General features: G+C 46.5%; 1 protein-coding gene and 1 long non-coding RNA gene across 2 annotated transcripts in view; one reads left to right on the plus strand and one right to left on the minus strand.

Moving 5' to 3' along the window:
- The window catches only part of LOC132539849 (uncharacterized), a 325383-nt gene that overhangs the window by 241176 nt on the left and 71332 nt on the right, over window positions 1–12875 (plus strand). The gene's annotated exons all lie outside the window — the stretch shown is intronic.
- On the minus strand, window positions 134–11778 carry KBTBD2 (kelch repeat and BTB domain containing 2). Its single transcript, XM_007531004.3, has 4 exons — window positions 11566–11778; window positions 9978–10465; window positions 4182–4347; window positions 134–2778 (listed from the first exon to the last, which is right to left on the minus strand). The coding sequence occupies exons 2-4, from the start codon at window positions 10145–10147 to the stop codon at window positions 1243–1245; spliced, it is 1872 nt and encodes a 623-aa protein (XP_007531066.1). The 5' UTR covers window positions 10148–10465; window positions 11566–11778; the 3' UTR covers window positions 134–1242.

The raw sequence follows: 12875 nt of genomic DNA on the forward strand, positions 1-12875 counted from the left end.
GGGATATGGAGATTGCGCGGTGGGAATTGTGTGAAGTTGTACCCCTCCTACCCTATGGTTTTGTTAATTAATCCTTTCTTAAATAAAATTTAAAAAAAAAAAAAAAAAAAAAAAAAAAAAAAAAAAACAGATACTGAATATATACAATCTATTTAATAAATTAATGTCATTCAAAATACAGTGCCCGAACATTCCGCAGTTGAACATGCGAGTAAGGTGTGTCGTGAAGCACCTGTCAGTGTCAGCTTGGCGGCGTTCCTGGGAGAGAGCCAACGCAGGACTAGGCCCCTGCTCTTCCGCACAGTGCGTGCTGAGAGGGCCTCCGTCACTCAGGTCACCTTTCCAGTCCTACCCACCACACACACGCCAAGAAAACACCAACAAAACATACAGCTAACAGGCATCTACACAGTCGCTCTGCGGTAACGTTCACTAGTAAGGGGTGTGAGCTGTCCCACCCACTCTGTCTCTAAGATGGAGAAGCACGCCAGCACGGCAGCGGGGAGTCGCGCGTGAGCCCATACTGTGACGGAGTGGAGGCGCTGACGGGGGAAAGCTACACACACACACACACACACACACACACACACACGCCCGCAGGAGAGGCTGGCAGTCGTTGCAGACCCGGCAACTCACGTGCACGTGCGGCAGAAGACCGGCCAGCTGGTAGGAAGACCTGTATTCTAGACAGACGCGTCTGCGCTGCTGAGAAGGGAGTGCATGCACCTGGGAGTAGAGTTAGGACGACCCTGCAGCCATCGCTTCCCCTGTAACACGTAACGTGGAAGGTCTGCCTCCGTTTCTAGACCAACATGGACATTAGTGTTAAGTGCAGCTGAATCAGTGACACTTAAAAGAGACTATTCCAGGACTCCGGCACAGAAGCACAGGAATGAAATACATACTAAGATAACCGTGGCAGTTTGCAATACACCACGCTAGGAACAGGAAACTAGTAAGTGAACTTTCTGAACTGTACACACAGGGCTAAGAATGCCAGACAATCCCGACTGTGTCCTCGGGATACACGTTTTCTCAATGACCGGATACTCTAGTTCGTGTTAGGGAAGCCTATCTTCTGTAAGACTCACTGAGATACATATATTATACTGATGCAGATATTAAGTAGGGCATAAAAATAAAATTTATCAAAGATAGATATTTACTCCTCTCATAGCCTCTCTCGTTTAGCAAAGAAAATGAACACAGCAAGTGAGCCAGGCGTGCCAGCCCCGGCCCCGGCTATACAGGCGGGAGGGCAGCCATGTCCCCGTCCAGTTCAAACTCCTCCGCCCCATCTGGCGAGAACAGGTACGCAGGAGGCTTCCACGGAGACTCCTCGAGGCAGGACGGGTAGAGTTTCCCCACAGCGCATCGGAAGTCTCTCCCCAAGTCCCACAGCACACGTTCCGATATGTGCTGCCGCAGAGACCACCGATCGAGCTCCGAGTCATACTGGTAGGTGACATACTTCGCTCTCTCGTTTAAGTGCGTTTCCCGCATGAACACACACAGAGAATTCGAGATCACGACGGCTCTGACGCAGGGGTCTGAGTATCTCTTTGCGGGGATGTTGGCGGCCATTTTCCACTCGTTTTTATTCACGTCGTAAACCTCCACAGTTACTGATGACCCATCTACGGTACCAGAGGGGAGTCGCAGGCCAGAGTTGGTAGCGATGTGCAGCCCTCCAATGTAGAAGATCTTATCACCGAGAGCCGCCGCTGAAGCGAAAGACCTGCTCGTCTGCCTCATGGCCATTTCCACCCAGGAATCGGACCGTGGGAAGTAGCAGTACATAAGGTTCAGCGTCATCACGTAGATGCAGTCGTGAACCACCACGGCCGCGCTCCACTGCCAGGCACAGGGCAGCGGGCTGACCATCGTCCACTCGTCCTTCTCGGTGTCGTACCTCTCGACCGTCCTCCGATTAAGCTCCCCGCCCACGCTGTCTCCCCCGATCGCGTAGATGTAGCCTTCACAGCAGACCAAAGACGGCTTCACACGCACGAAGAGCATCGGGGTCTTCGGAAACCAGGTGTTCTGCTGGGCATCGAACCAGTAGAAGCAGTTCACAGTCCTGAAGGCGGTCTGGAATCTGTTCGTCTTGCTGTGGTTGGTTTTTGAGGTTTTCAGAGGAACTTGGCCACCTGCTATGTAGATGTCGTTGTCGGGAGTCACAACAGTTCCCACCTTGTGCAGATCAGCTGGGGGGCTGCACAGCTTGTAAACCTTCTCTGCCTGGGGGCTGTAGCAGACGGAGGAGAAAAGACTACAGGGGCTTTCGGAAGACGCTTCGATGAAGATCATCATCTCCTCCTTAGTCATGCCGAGCCTCGGCTTGAAGAACTTGGGCATGGACTTATAGAGGCCCTGAACCACCACGGACTTGTCATTGGGTGGCAGCCCTTGAAACCAAGCTCTCTGGGTCACTTCTGAGAGGGCGTCGATCCTGATCTGGCTGAGGACTGAGGACAAGTACTGGGACCGAGCCTCCGTGTTGTGCTCCAGCCACAGCATGGCGGCCTCACGCACCGTCTCCTCCTTCTCCACGTTGAGGTTGTCGCTGCTGAGAACGTCTATCAGCAGGTCGTGGGACAGCTGCAGGAAAGCTTCCTGGCGGCACACGGCAGGGAACTTGTGCTCCACCATCCGTTTGGCGCTTTGTTTCAATTCTTCACAGCTGAACAGATCCGCAAAACTCAACAAGCGCACACAATTCTCCGCGTTGATTTTTTTAACTAAATACTCACGGCAACGTTGTAACACATCTTCTACCTAAAGGGGGAAGAAAAAGAAAGTATGATAATGGCATAAAAGACAACAACTGCTTTCTTGTAAAAAAAAAAAAAAGAAAGAAAGAAACTAGAAAGGAAAGGAGCTACAGAGGGCAAGTACTGAGTTTCGGCCCCCAGAGTTGCACCCAGGTACTGCATTCTAACTTACCCAGAAAACATTATCAAGTACCAACTAGGTATCAGACTGGGCTCTCCTAGGATGACAAGGACCTAGTGGGGGTTGTACTGTTGTGTGGAAAACTGCGTAATGGTATTTATTCACTTAATATATTTTTTCTTTCTTTTTAAAATATTTATCCCCTTTTCTTGCCCTTGTTGTTTGATTGTTGTAGTTATTGTTACTGATGTCGTCATTGCTGGATAGGACAGAGAGACATGGACAGAGGAGGGGAAGACAGAGAGGAGGAGAGAAAGACAGACACCTGCAGACCTGCTTCACCGCCTGTGAAGCGACTCCCCTGCAGGTGGGGAGCTGGGAAATGGAGGCGGGATCCTTATGCTGGTCCTTGTGCTTTGCACCACATGCACTTAACCCTCTGCGCTACTGCCCAACTCCATTAATGTTATTTTTTAACTGGAAAAGGCAAAAGCCTTCTTTTTTTAAATTTTATTTATTTCCTTTTGCTGTTTTATTGTTGTAGTTATTTACTGTCAACTGTAAAACATTAATCCCCCAGTAAAGAAATTTAAAAGAGAGAGAAAAATTGAAAAAAAAAAAAAAAAAAAAGATAGGGAGTCAGGCGGTAGCACAGCAGGTTAAGCGCACATGGCGCAAAGTGCAAGGACCAGCGTTTAGGATCTCGGTTCGAGCCCCCAGCTCCCTACCTGCAGGGGAGTCGCTTCACAGGCAATGAAGCAGGTCTGCAGGTGTCTGTCTTTCTCTCCCCTCTCTGTCTTCCCCCTCCTCTCTCCATTTCTCTGTCCTAACGACGACATCAACAATGATAACTACAACAAAACGACAAGGGCAACAATAGGGACTGAATATTTTTTTAAAAAAAAAACTTTTTTATGATAGAGAACCAGAATTCACTGCGGTACATGTGATGTCAGGAACAGAACCCAGGACCTTATGCTTGAGAGCCCCATGCCTTACCCACTGTGCTACCTTCTGGGCCATACTCTTATACATTTTAAAGAGAAAACTGTTACCTTCTAAAATCTGCAATATGAAAACTAAACAACAGGTTGGTGAGCGTGCAGCTGAGGACACCTGGCTGGCCCGCTCGCAAGGCAGGTCAGAGCTCCCGGCATACGAGGGAGCGGCAGTGTTGTCACCTTTCCTCTGTGGGGAAAGAACTTCCCAATCCGTACGGACACTGCTGCTAAGACGCGTCCTAACAGCAGACCGCGGCTGGTGTGCATCCGGAGGAAGCCGCTCACCTGCAGGAAACAAGCCGTCTCATAGAGCTGCTCCACGGTGCTGTCGCTGACCGCCAAGTTCCCCGTGTATGCGTAAGCGATGATCATCTCTAAGGTGGCCGCGTCAACATTCCGCAGTTGTACGTGTGTCTGTTTACTCTCACTCAATCCACTCATGAACATGGCTCTGCAATAGAGAGGGAGGGAGGGAAAAAACCCCGAAGATTTAAAAGATACACCAATCTTTTCCGTTGTGCCATTCAGAGTAAGAATACGAAGACCTGCTCTTTGCGTCAATATGACGGAGCGACACTCGGCAATGCACAGCGGCAACACATGCCCCAGCACAGACGAGCCTCAAAAACATCATGCTCCGTGGAAGAAACCGGACACAACAACTACATTTTGCAAGATCCAAAGTACATGAAATGTCCCCGATTTAAATACAGGAGATAGAAGTAATGGTTACCTAACAACGCGGGTAATGTCACTCCACATTAAGTGGGCACAGCTGATGGAGAGCTCCCCGACTAGACTGTAGCATTTGCTGCACATCTTTATCCACTAAGCTGATTTAATTGTGTACACAGCACATGTGGATTTTATGGTACGGGAATTTTATCAAGATGTAAAGTGGTTGAAATTCTCATCTACTCTTAACTACACTGTATCTTTAAAGCAAGTAAAACAGTGCCCTCAAAATCTATTGTACGGGGGAGAGTGCTGGAAATGCAGTCAGCACTGTAGAGGGTAAAAAGCAGACTTTGAGCAGCAGGGTAGATAGCACAGTGGTTATACACACAGACTCTCATGCCTGAGGCTCCAGAGTCCCAGGTTCAATCCCCTGCACCACTATAAGCCAGAGCTGAGCAGGGCTCTGGTAAAACAGACTTCACATGAGATGAAATAAAAACACAAAGGATATTACTGTATACACAGAAGAAAAAAGCAGGTTCCAAACAGTTAGCCTGGGCCCCTCGAGGAAGATGAAGGTGTCGAGTGCAGCGGCAGTCAGACACTGAGGACTTGAAGCCAACAGACAGGGGTTAGAGTCACACTTGTCACAACAAAACATTCTAGGATAAGCACTTGGCTCAAGAGTCACAGGCAGGAGACAGGAAACTGGTTTTGAGCCTGTACAATAATCTAGATGAGAGGTAAGAGCCTGAGCTATGTGGCTGAAATAGATAAATGCTATATACAGAACCCACAGAGGCTTAGTGATTTTCTAAATATAGGGAAGCAGATAAGGCAGAGTAGGAAGTAGGCAAGGATTAAAGTTACGGGAGTCGGGAGGTAGCGCAGCAGGTTAAGCACAGGTGGCGCAAAGCACAAGGACCAGCATAAGGATCCCAGTTCGAGCCCCTGGCTCCCCACCTGCAGGGGGGGTCGCTTCACAGGTGGTGAAGCAGGTCTACAGGTGTCTGTCTTTCTCTCCCCCTCTGTCTTCCCCTCCTCTCTCCATTTCTCTCTGTCCTATCCAACAATGACGACAATAATAATAACTACAACAATAAAACAAGGGCAACAAAAGGGAATAAATAAATAAATAAATACTAAAAAAAAAGAATTAAAGTTATATTTGTCTTCAAGTGTTTGAAAAAATACTGATAACCACTGAGAGAAAAATTGTAAGGTCAAAGAAGAAAGTCAAGCCTGGGGAAATGTCAGGAAATTGTGAGGATGTGGTTGAGCTTGGCAGGGCTTGACTTGAGGGGACATTCATCCTCTCGTCCTATCACACTCCCTGCCTCACAAAGCACCCTGAATTCCTGACACACTCCCTGCCTCACAAAGCACCCTGCATTCCTGATACTCTGGCATGCTCCCTTACTATCTGCATAATCATTGTTTGCCTGAAAGATCCCCACCCATTCCATTCCTTTCATCTATCTTCTTTCTACCCTCAAGACCCTCCCTGCCTGCAGGGTATTTATTAATCCTACCTGTTAAAACCCTCGCAACAGTTGTTAAGAAAGCTTCTATCTTCCCAGTCCCTTTTGCCTTTCTCTGCCCCTTTCCTAGCCATTTCCATTTCCAACTTGCCACTTCCGGGTCTGCTCTTTAAAAGCCTTGGCTCTCTGAGCAATAAAGAATTGCACTGCCTCACCACCACGAGTCTGTTCCTGAGTCATCTCCCTCCCGTCCTGAGTGAGCAGCAGCCCAGGCTGGCTCCCACTGAGTTCTCTCCAGCCCAGAGTTACGTGCCCGGGAAGAGGCACCCCCTCGCTACCCCAGCAGGGAAAGGTGAGTAAAATCTGGGATACATCTAATTTGAGGTAAGGATGGCTGAGTCAAATGAAAATGATCAGTGAAGTATTTGCTGTTACTAGAACATCAGAGAAAGTTTGGTATTAACACAATAACTATGAAAATATGGTCATCGCACAGTGCACAACACAATGTGAAGTGTTCACGCTACATGGTATCTGAGGGAGACTTAAAAATCCTAAAGAAACACTGACCCAGACCGCAAATGGCCAACCTGAGACACACTTTCAATAAGGGTTGGAAAAAAAGACAGAAGTTGAGAAGTAGTCATCAGATAGGCAAGAACAACCAAGCTGGCACACTGACTCAAGACAAGAGAGGCAGGGCGTCAACAGCTACGGAGGCCGAGAGCCCTGGACAGTGATGAGCAGAGGGCAGCAGCGGGCTTCAGGCACTCGAGGAGAGAATCTACCAGGCTGACACCGAGAGCCCTGGACAGTGATGAGCAGAGGGCAGCAGCGGACTTCAGGCACTTGAGGAGAGAATCTACCAGGTGTCAGCCGAGGTGGTGGGCCTCTCCCCGCAATGCAAGGTGGTCACAGAGAAACCAGAGCAAGTGATGGAGAACAGAAGGTGTTCTTGAAAGAACGCTAAGACACAGGTAAGAAACTCTTTCAAAGCACCTTCACTGCTGGTCTCACCTGCTGGACATAGGAACAGCCAAAAGAAACCTGGAAACTGCACGTTCTGGGTGAAGAGGGAAGCGTGGGGGCCACACCATCCCAGTCGGTAGTGACTTTAGGAGAAGGACTAGGGCAAGGGGGCAGCTGCCCTGCAGATGACACTGAGACCAGTTACTCAAGACTGTGACTCACAAGAACAGAATAGTGGACTTCTGTGGGGGAACCGTGCTGTCTGAAGACCACAAAGCCTGGCCAACCTGATCTTTTTTTTGTATTTCCTTTTTGTTGCCCTTGTTTTTATTGTTGTTGTAGTTATTATTTTGTTGATGTCATCATTGTTGGATAGGACAGAGAGAAATGGAGAGAGGAGGGGAAGACAGAGGGGGAGAGAAAGACAGACACCTGCAGACCTGCTTCACCGCCTGTGAAGCGAATCCCCTGCAGGTGGGGAGCCGGGGGCTCGAACCGTGCGCTTAACCCACTGCACTACTGCCCGACTCCCTGGCCAACCTGATCTTATCAAAGCATTGGAACTACTATTTCAGAAGCCCTTTTGATTTCAGAAGCTGTACTGACTCGTGGTGGGTTAGAACTGGTAATTCAAAGTATAGAGAACAGGTGTTACAAAAGGACCGTTTCTAATAGTCAAGACTAACAGTAGCATTACATGTAAAGGGACTGATACCTACTAACCTGAAAACAGAGTTCAGCTGAAGAACTCCTGAGACATGATCTAACTGCTAGTGTGAGAGTACTTGTTAATCTACCCAAACCAGAGAAAAGACGTGTATGGACGAAAAAGTATTTTCATCTTGTCAGTTATGAAGCTGGCCCAGCCACAGGACTTTAAAGATGGGTCATTCTGTGGGTCAACAGACAGCTCACCTAGTAAAGCACATACCGAACCAGTGCAAGGCCCCATGAGCTCCTCGCCACACTTGAGGGCGCCCACAGAAATAGTAGAGTGGTGCTATGGTGACTATCCTCTTTCATTGGAGAGAGACAGACATTGAGAGGGGAAGGAGACAGAAAAGGGGAGAGACATCTGCAGCCCTGCTTCTCCACTTATGAAACTTTGCCCCTGCAGGTGGGGACCAGGGGCTTGAACCCAAGTCCTTGTGTACTATAATGTGTGCATTTAACCAGGAGTACCTCTACCTGGTATCTCTCACTTTCTATCTGGATAAAAGAAAAAAGTACACTAGGAGCAATGAAATCATGAAGGCATGAAGCCCCAAAGAAGCCCTGGTAGAAAAAGGAAGGAAGCTAGCCAGTTTGGGTGTTTTTTTGTTTGTTTGTTTTTAATATTTATTTCCTTTTGTTGCCCTTATTTTATTATTGTTGTAGATATTATTGTTCATGTCATCGTTGTTGGATAGGACAGAGAGAAATGGAGAGAGGAGGGGAAGACAGAGAGGGAGAGAGAAAGATAGACACCTGCAGACCTGCTTAACCGCCTGTGAAGCGACTCCCCTGCAGGTGGGGAGCCGGGGGCTCAAACCGGGATCCTTACACCATCCCTGCGCTTTGCACCACCTGCACTTAACCCACTGTGCTACCGCCCGACTCCCAGCTTAGGTGGTTTTAACCCCAAATGTATTGGGCTATTCTACTACTATCTGACTTCCTTTAGGGAGAATCTATTCTCCCTTACCAGAGAGAACATTAATAATGGCATCCAGGGGCGGAGGTAGGTAGCATAATGGCTACGCAAAGAGACTCTCATGCTGAGGCTCTGAAGTCCCAGGTTCAGTCCCCTGCACCACAATAAGCCAGAGCTGTGCAGTGCTCTGGTGTTTCTTTGTGTCTTTCTCTCTCTGCGTGTCTCTCAAAAATAAATAAAATACCTAGAAAAAAAAATAATAATAGTATCTGGTATTAAGTATTTGAAACTGGCAATGAGTTTGGAAAGTCTAAAAAAAAAGATATCATAAAGGCCAGAGTGAGAAAAAGACTTCTTGTGAAGGAAACAAAAACCCTTGGCACAGAACGGATGATTATTCTAAATGAAGTAAGTGCAAATTAACTAAGTGTTTTCCTCATATGTGAATACAGATAACTAAAATAAATCTGCAAAAAATAAGAATAGTAAACAAACTGACAGCTATGAAGACCATGTTGTTGGGGGTCGGGTGGTGGCGCAGCGGGTTAAGCGCACGTGGCACAAAGCACAAGGACCGGCTTGAGGATCCTGGTTCGAGCCCCCGGCTCCCCACCTGCAGGGGAGTCGCTTCACAGGCGGTGAAGCAGGTCTGCAGGTGTCTGTCTTTCTCTCCCCCTCACTCCATTTCTCTCTGTCCTATCCAATAATGACAACATCAATAACAATAACAACAATAAAACAAGGGCAACAAAAGGGAATAAATAAATAAATATTAAAAAAACAATAAAGCAAGCCATGCTGTCTCGCAGACAGCAGACAGGAGCTAGCAGGGTAAGGGGAGGATGCCCACAGGCGTGGCACAAGCACTTCGGTGGTGTGTGTGAATGAGATGCATTTGCAGGAGCTATGAGACTATGACCCGATAACCTAGTAACACTGTCAACCCACACTAGATAAATTTGTAAAAAGTTCTTAACATGTTTAAATAGCACCAACTGTTCTCTTAAAATTACTTATCAAGTGTACTATTAACTCTTAAATTTAAATGCTACTGGTTTTTAAACTTACCACTTTTTTGACAGGATAGTATTCTAAATCTTTGATTCCCCACCAGTAAAACTTGTAGCTATTTTCCGTAAGTTTCTTGTATTGAAATGTCTGTCATGTCTTTTATATATACAAGGGCATGACTTGACAAACAGTACACCCTCTGGCTAGAAAGCTTTAGCAAAAAATGAAATCGATTTAAAAAAATCTGAATCACACGTAAGCCAACAGTTTGCATCTGAAGTCACAGACAATCAAGACCAAGGTGCTCACCTGAAGTAAGAGCTGCATGTCGCGAGGACCATCTTGTGGCACGGGAACTCGGTGCCTTCCACGATCAACACTATGTCAGTGAATAACTGCTGCTCGTAAAACAGCTTTAACTGTTCCAGCAAGGACACAGCATACTCACTGTTGACCTGCTTCTTGTCGTGAGTGGACATGACTGTATTCCATTAACAGCTCCCAGAGATGAGGAGAGTCAGTCTCACTGATGGAAGATCCAGTGACTACTTCAAAGTAAAGGAAGGACAAACTATCACTGTTATCTTCAGTACTCAGAACCAAAACTGCCGCAGCCTTAGTGAAAAGAATCTCGTTGGAAGCTCTGAGCCACTCTTAAGCCATCCTGTGTTGTGTCGGCCCGTCAGAGGTTTTCAACGCAGTCAGCAGACATTCTGCTCAGATCCAACATTGCTGTGCAGCTCCCAAGAGAGAGATTAACACAGGAGGTAGGTTTTGTAGCAACATCTTATGTTCATCTGGAGTAACCAAAAAAAAAAAAAAAAAAGTCCAGTTAAGAATATATAGGTCAGCACATTTCTAGAACACAGTGTTTTAAAATGGCAGCCTTAGGGAGTCGGGCGGTAGCGCAGTGGTTTAAACGCAGGTGGCACAAAGCGCAAGGACCGGCATAAGGATCCCGGTTCGAGCCCCCAGCTCCCCACCTGCAGGGGAGTCGTTTCACAGGCGGTGAAGCAGGTCTGCAGGTGTCTGTCTTTCTCTCCCCCTCTCTGTCTTCCCCTCCTCTCTCCATTTCTCTCTGTCCTATCCAACAACGACAACAATAACTACAATAATAAAAAACAACAAGGGCAACAAAAGGGAAAATAAATATAAAAAATTAAATGGCAGGCTTAAATATAAATTATACTTATTTGGAGTTCAACTTTAGACATTACTATAAAAAATGAAACATGAAAGGAACTTTTAACTTCAGCACCACAAATCTCTGGTAAACTCAAGAAAACCAGACATTTTAAAATGACATTCCAAGTTAGCAAGAGTGATTTATTTCAACGAGTGTTAGCACCACTGGACAATCATGTTGGGGAAGGGGGAAATACACACCTAGATTTTGGTCAAACTGAAAAAAAAAAAAATTCAAGGGTGCAGGTAGACAGCATAATGGTTATGCAAAGAGACTCTCACACCTGAGGCTCCAAAGTCCCAAGTTCAAGCCCCCCTGCCCCAATAAGCCAGAGCTGAGCAGTGTTCTAGTTAAAGAACAAAACAAACAAAAAACCATCAACTTAAATATAGTCAAATTATTTGACTTGAAAACTCAGTCCTGTAATTTACAAACTGTGACCTTTTGTAGGTTCTTTTCTGTGCCACAGCATAGTATACTCAGCTGTAACAGGGCTAGAAACAGAACTCCATAAAGCATCTGGACAGCATAATGGCTATGTCAAGAGATTCTCATGCCTGAGGCCCCAAAGTCCCAGGTTCAAACCCCACCCCTGCCCACACCACCACGTAAGCCAGAGCTGAGCAGAGCTCTGGTTGAAGAACAGGCCCACACAGGTGCTGGCCCAGGCACTAGCGCTCCCACCGAGATGCGCCACTCAGACACACTCACCGCGCAGGCTTCTCGAGCACTTTCCCGGCCTGTGAGACTCCCTCGGTGCACCGGGCCCAGGGGCTTAACAATACAGCCTTCACATTCAGAACTCTGGGTCTCTTCACCTTGGGTGGGTGGCAACTTAGATGAGACAAATTAAAAGTTCTCAGGAATATTTCAAGGGTAAAATTATGAAAAAAACTAGATTAACAAAGACTAATCTTGAGATGGCTGATGGCAGTACCGAAAATATTGAAGATGACAGTAATCATAAAATAGGCTTCTCTTCATTTTAATGATAGGGGTCTCCTTAGAACAAACAAATGGTACTAGGAAGAGTCTGCTTTCAAGTGATGAAAAAAACTGGCAGTTGAGAATGTTTAGAAAAAAATTACTTGATCTTCAGATTGTCAACAATCACCCAAAAAAACTTAAAAGCTGCCACAGACATTACTTTAAAAACCCCAACATCTTGCCTTGATGGAAATGCCCAAGCTTGAAGCTTGATACATCTGAGGGTAACTCTCCCTGGCCCCTACCCTTGCTTCCCGCCATACTGAGGACACTACAAGGGGCCTGGGAAACAGCATAATGCTGCATGCCAGAGACTTGGGCACCTCAGGTGGAAGTTCCTGGTTCTTACCACAAGCCTACACAGAGCAGTATTTTGATAAAAGATTAAAAAACAGAAAGACAGTGGCGCAACGGGTTAAGCGCAAGTGGCGCAAAGCGCAAGGACTGGCGTAAGGATCCCGGTTCGAGTCCCCACCTGCAGGGGAGTCGCTTCCCAGGCGGTGAAGCAGGTCTGCAGGTGTCTGTCTTTCTCTCCCCCTCTCTGTCTTCCCCTCCTCTCTCCGTTTCTCTGTCTTACCCAACAAGGACGACATCAACAATAACTACAGCAATAAAAAACAAGGGCAACAAGAGGGAAACTAAATAAATATTAAAATATATATATATTTTAAAAACCAGAGTATCATTTGGCCTTTTAAGACTGTATTCAAGTTTCCAGGAATTTACCATCCACTTTTTTTTAAATGAATATTTGCCAAACATTAATTTTTTTTTAAGATTTTATTTATTTATGAGAAAGATAGGAGAGAAAGAACCAGACATCACTCTGGTACATGTGCTGCCAGGGATTGAACTCAGGACCTCATGCTTGACAGTCCAATACTTTATTCACTGCACCACCTCCTGGTCCACTACCATCCACTTTAAAGACAATCAATGTCCAAGCTTATCAAACAGCTTGCTCTCTAAAGAAAAGGAAAAAAGACTCTAGGAGGACACCACTATTTCCATTCACCTCCTTATAGACCTTCTGA

This window comes from Erinaceus europaeus, chromosome 8, assembly GCF_950295315.1.
Source record: "Erinaceus europaeus chromosome 8, mEriEur2.1, whole genome shotgun sequence".
In the NCBI taxonomy this organism is placed as follows: domain Eukaryota; kingdom Metazoa; phylum Chordata; class Mammalia; order Eulipotyphla; family Erinaceidae; genus Erinaceus; species Erinaceus europaeus.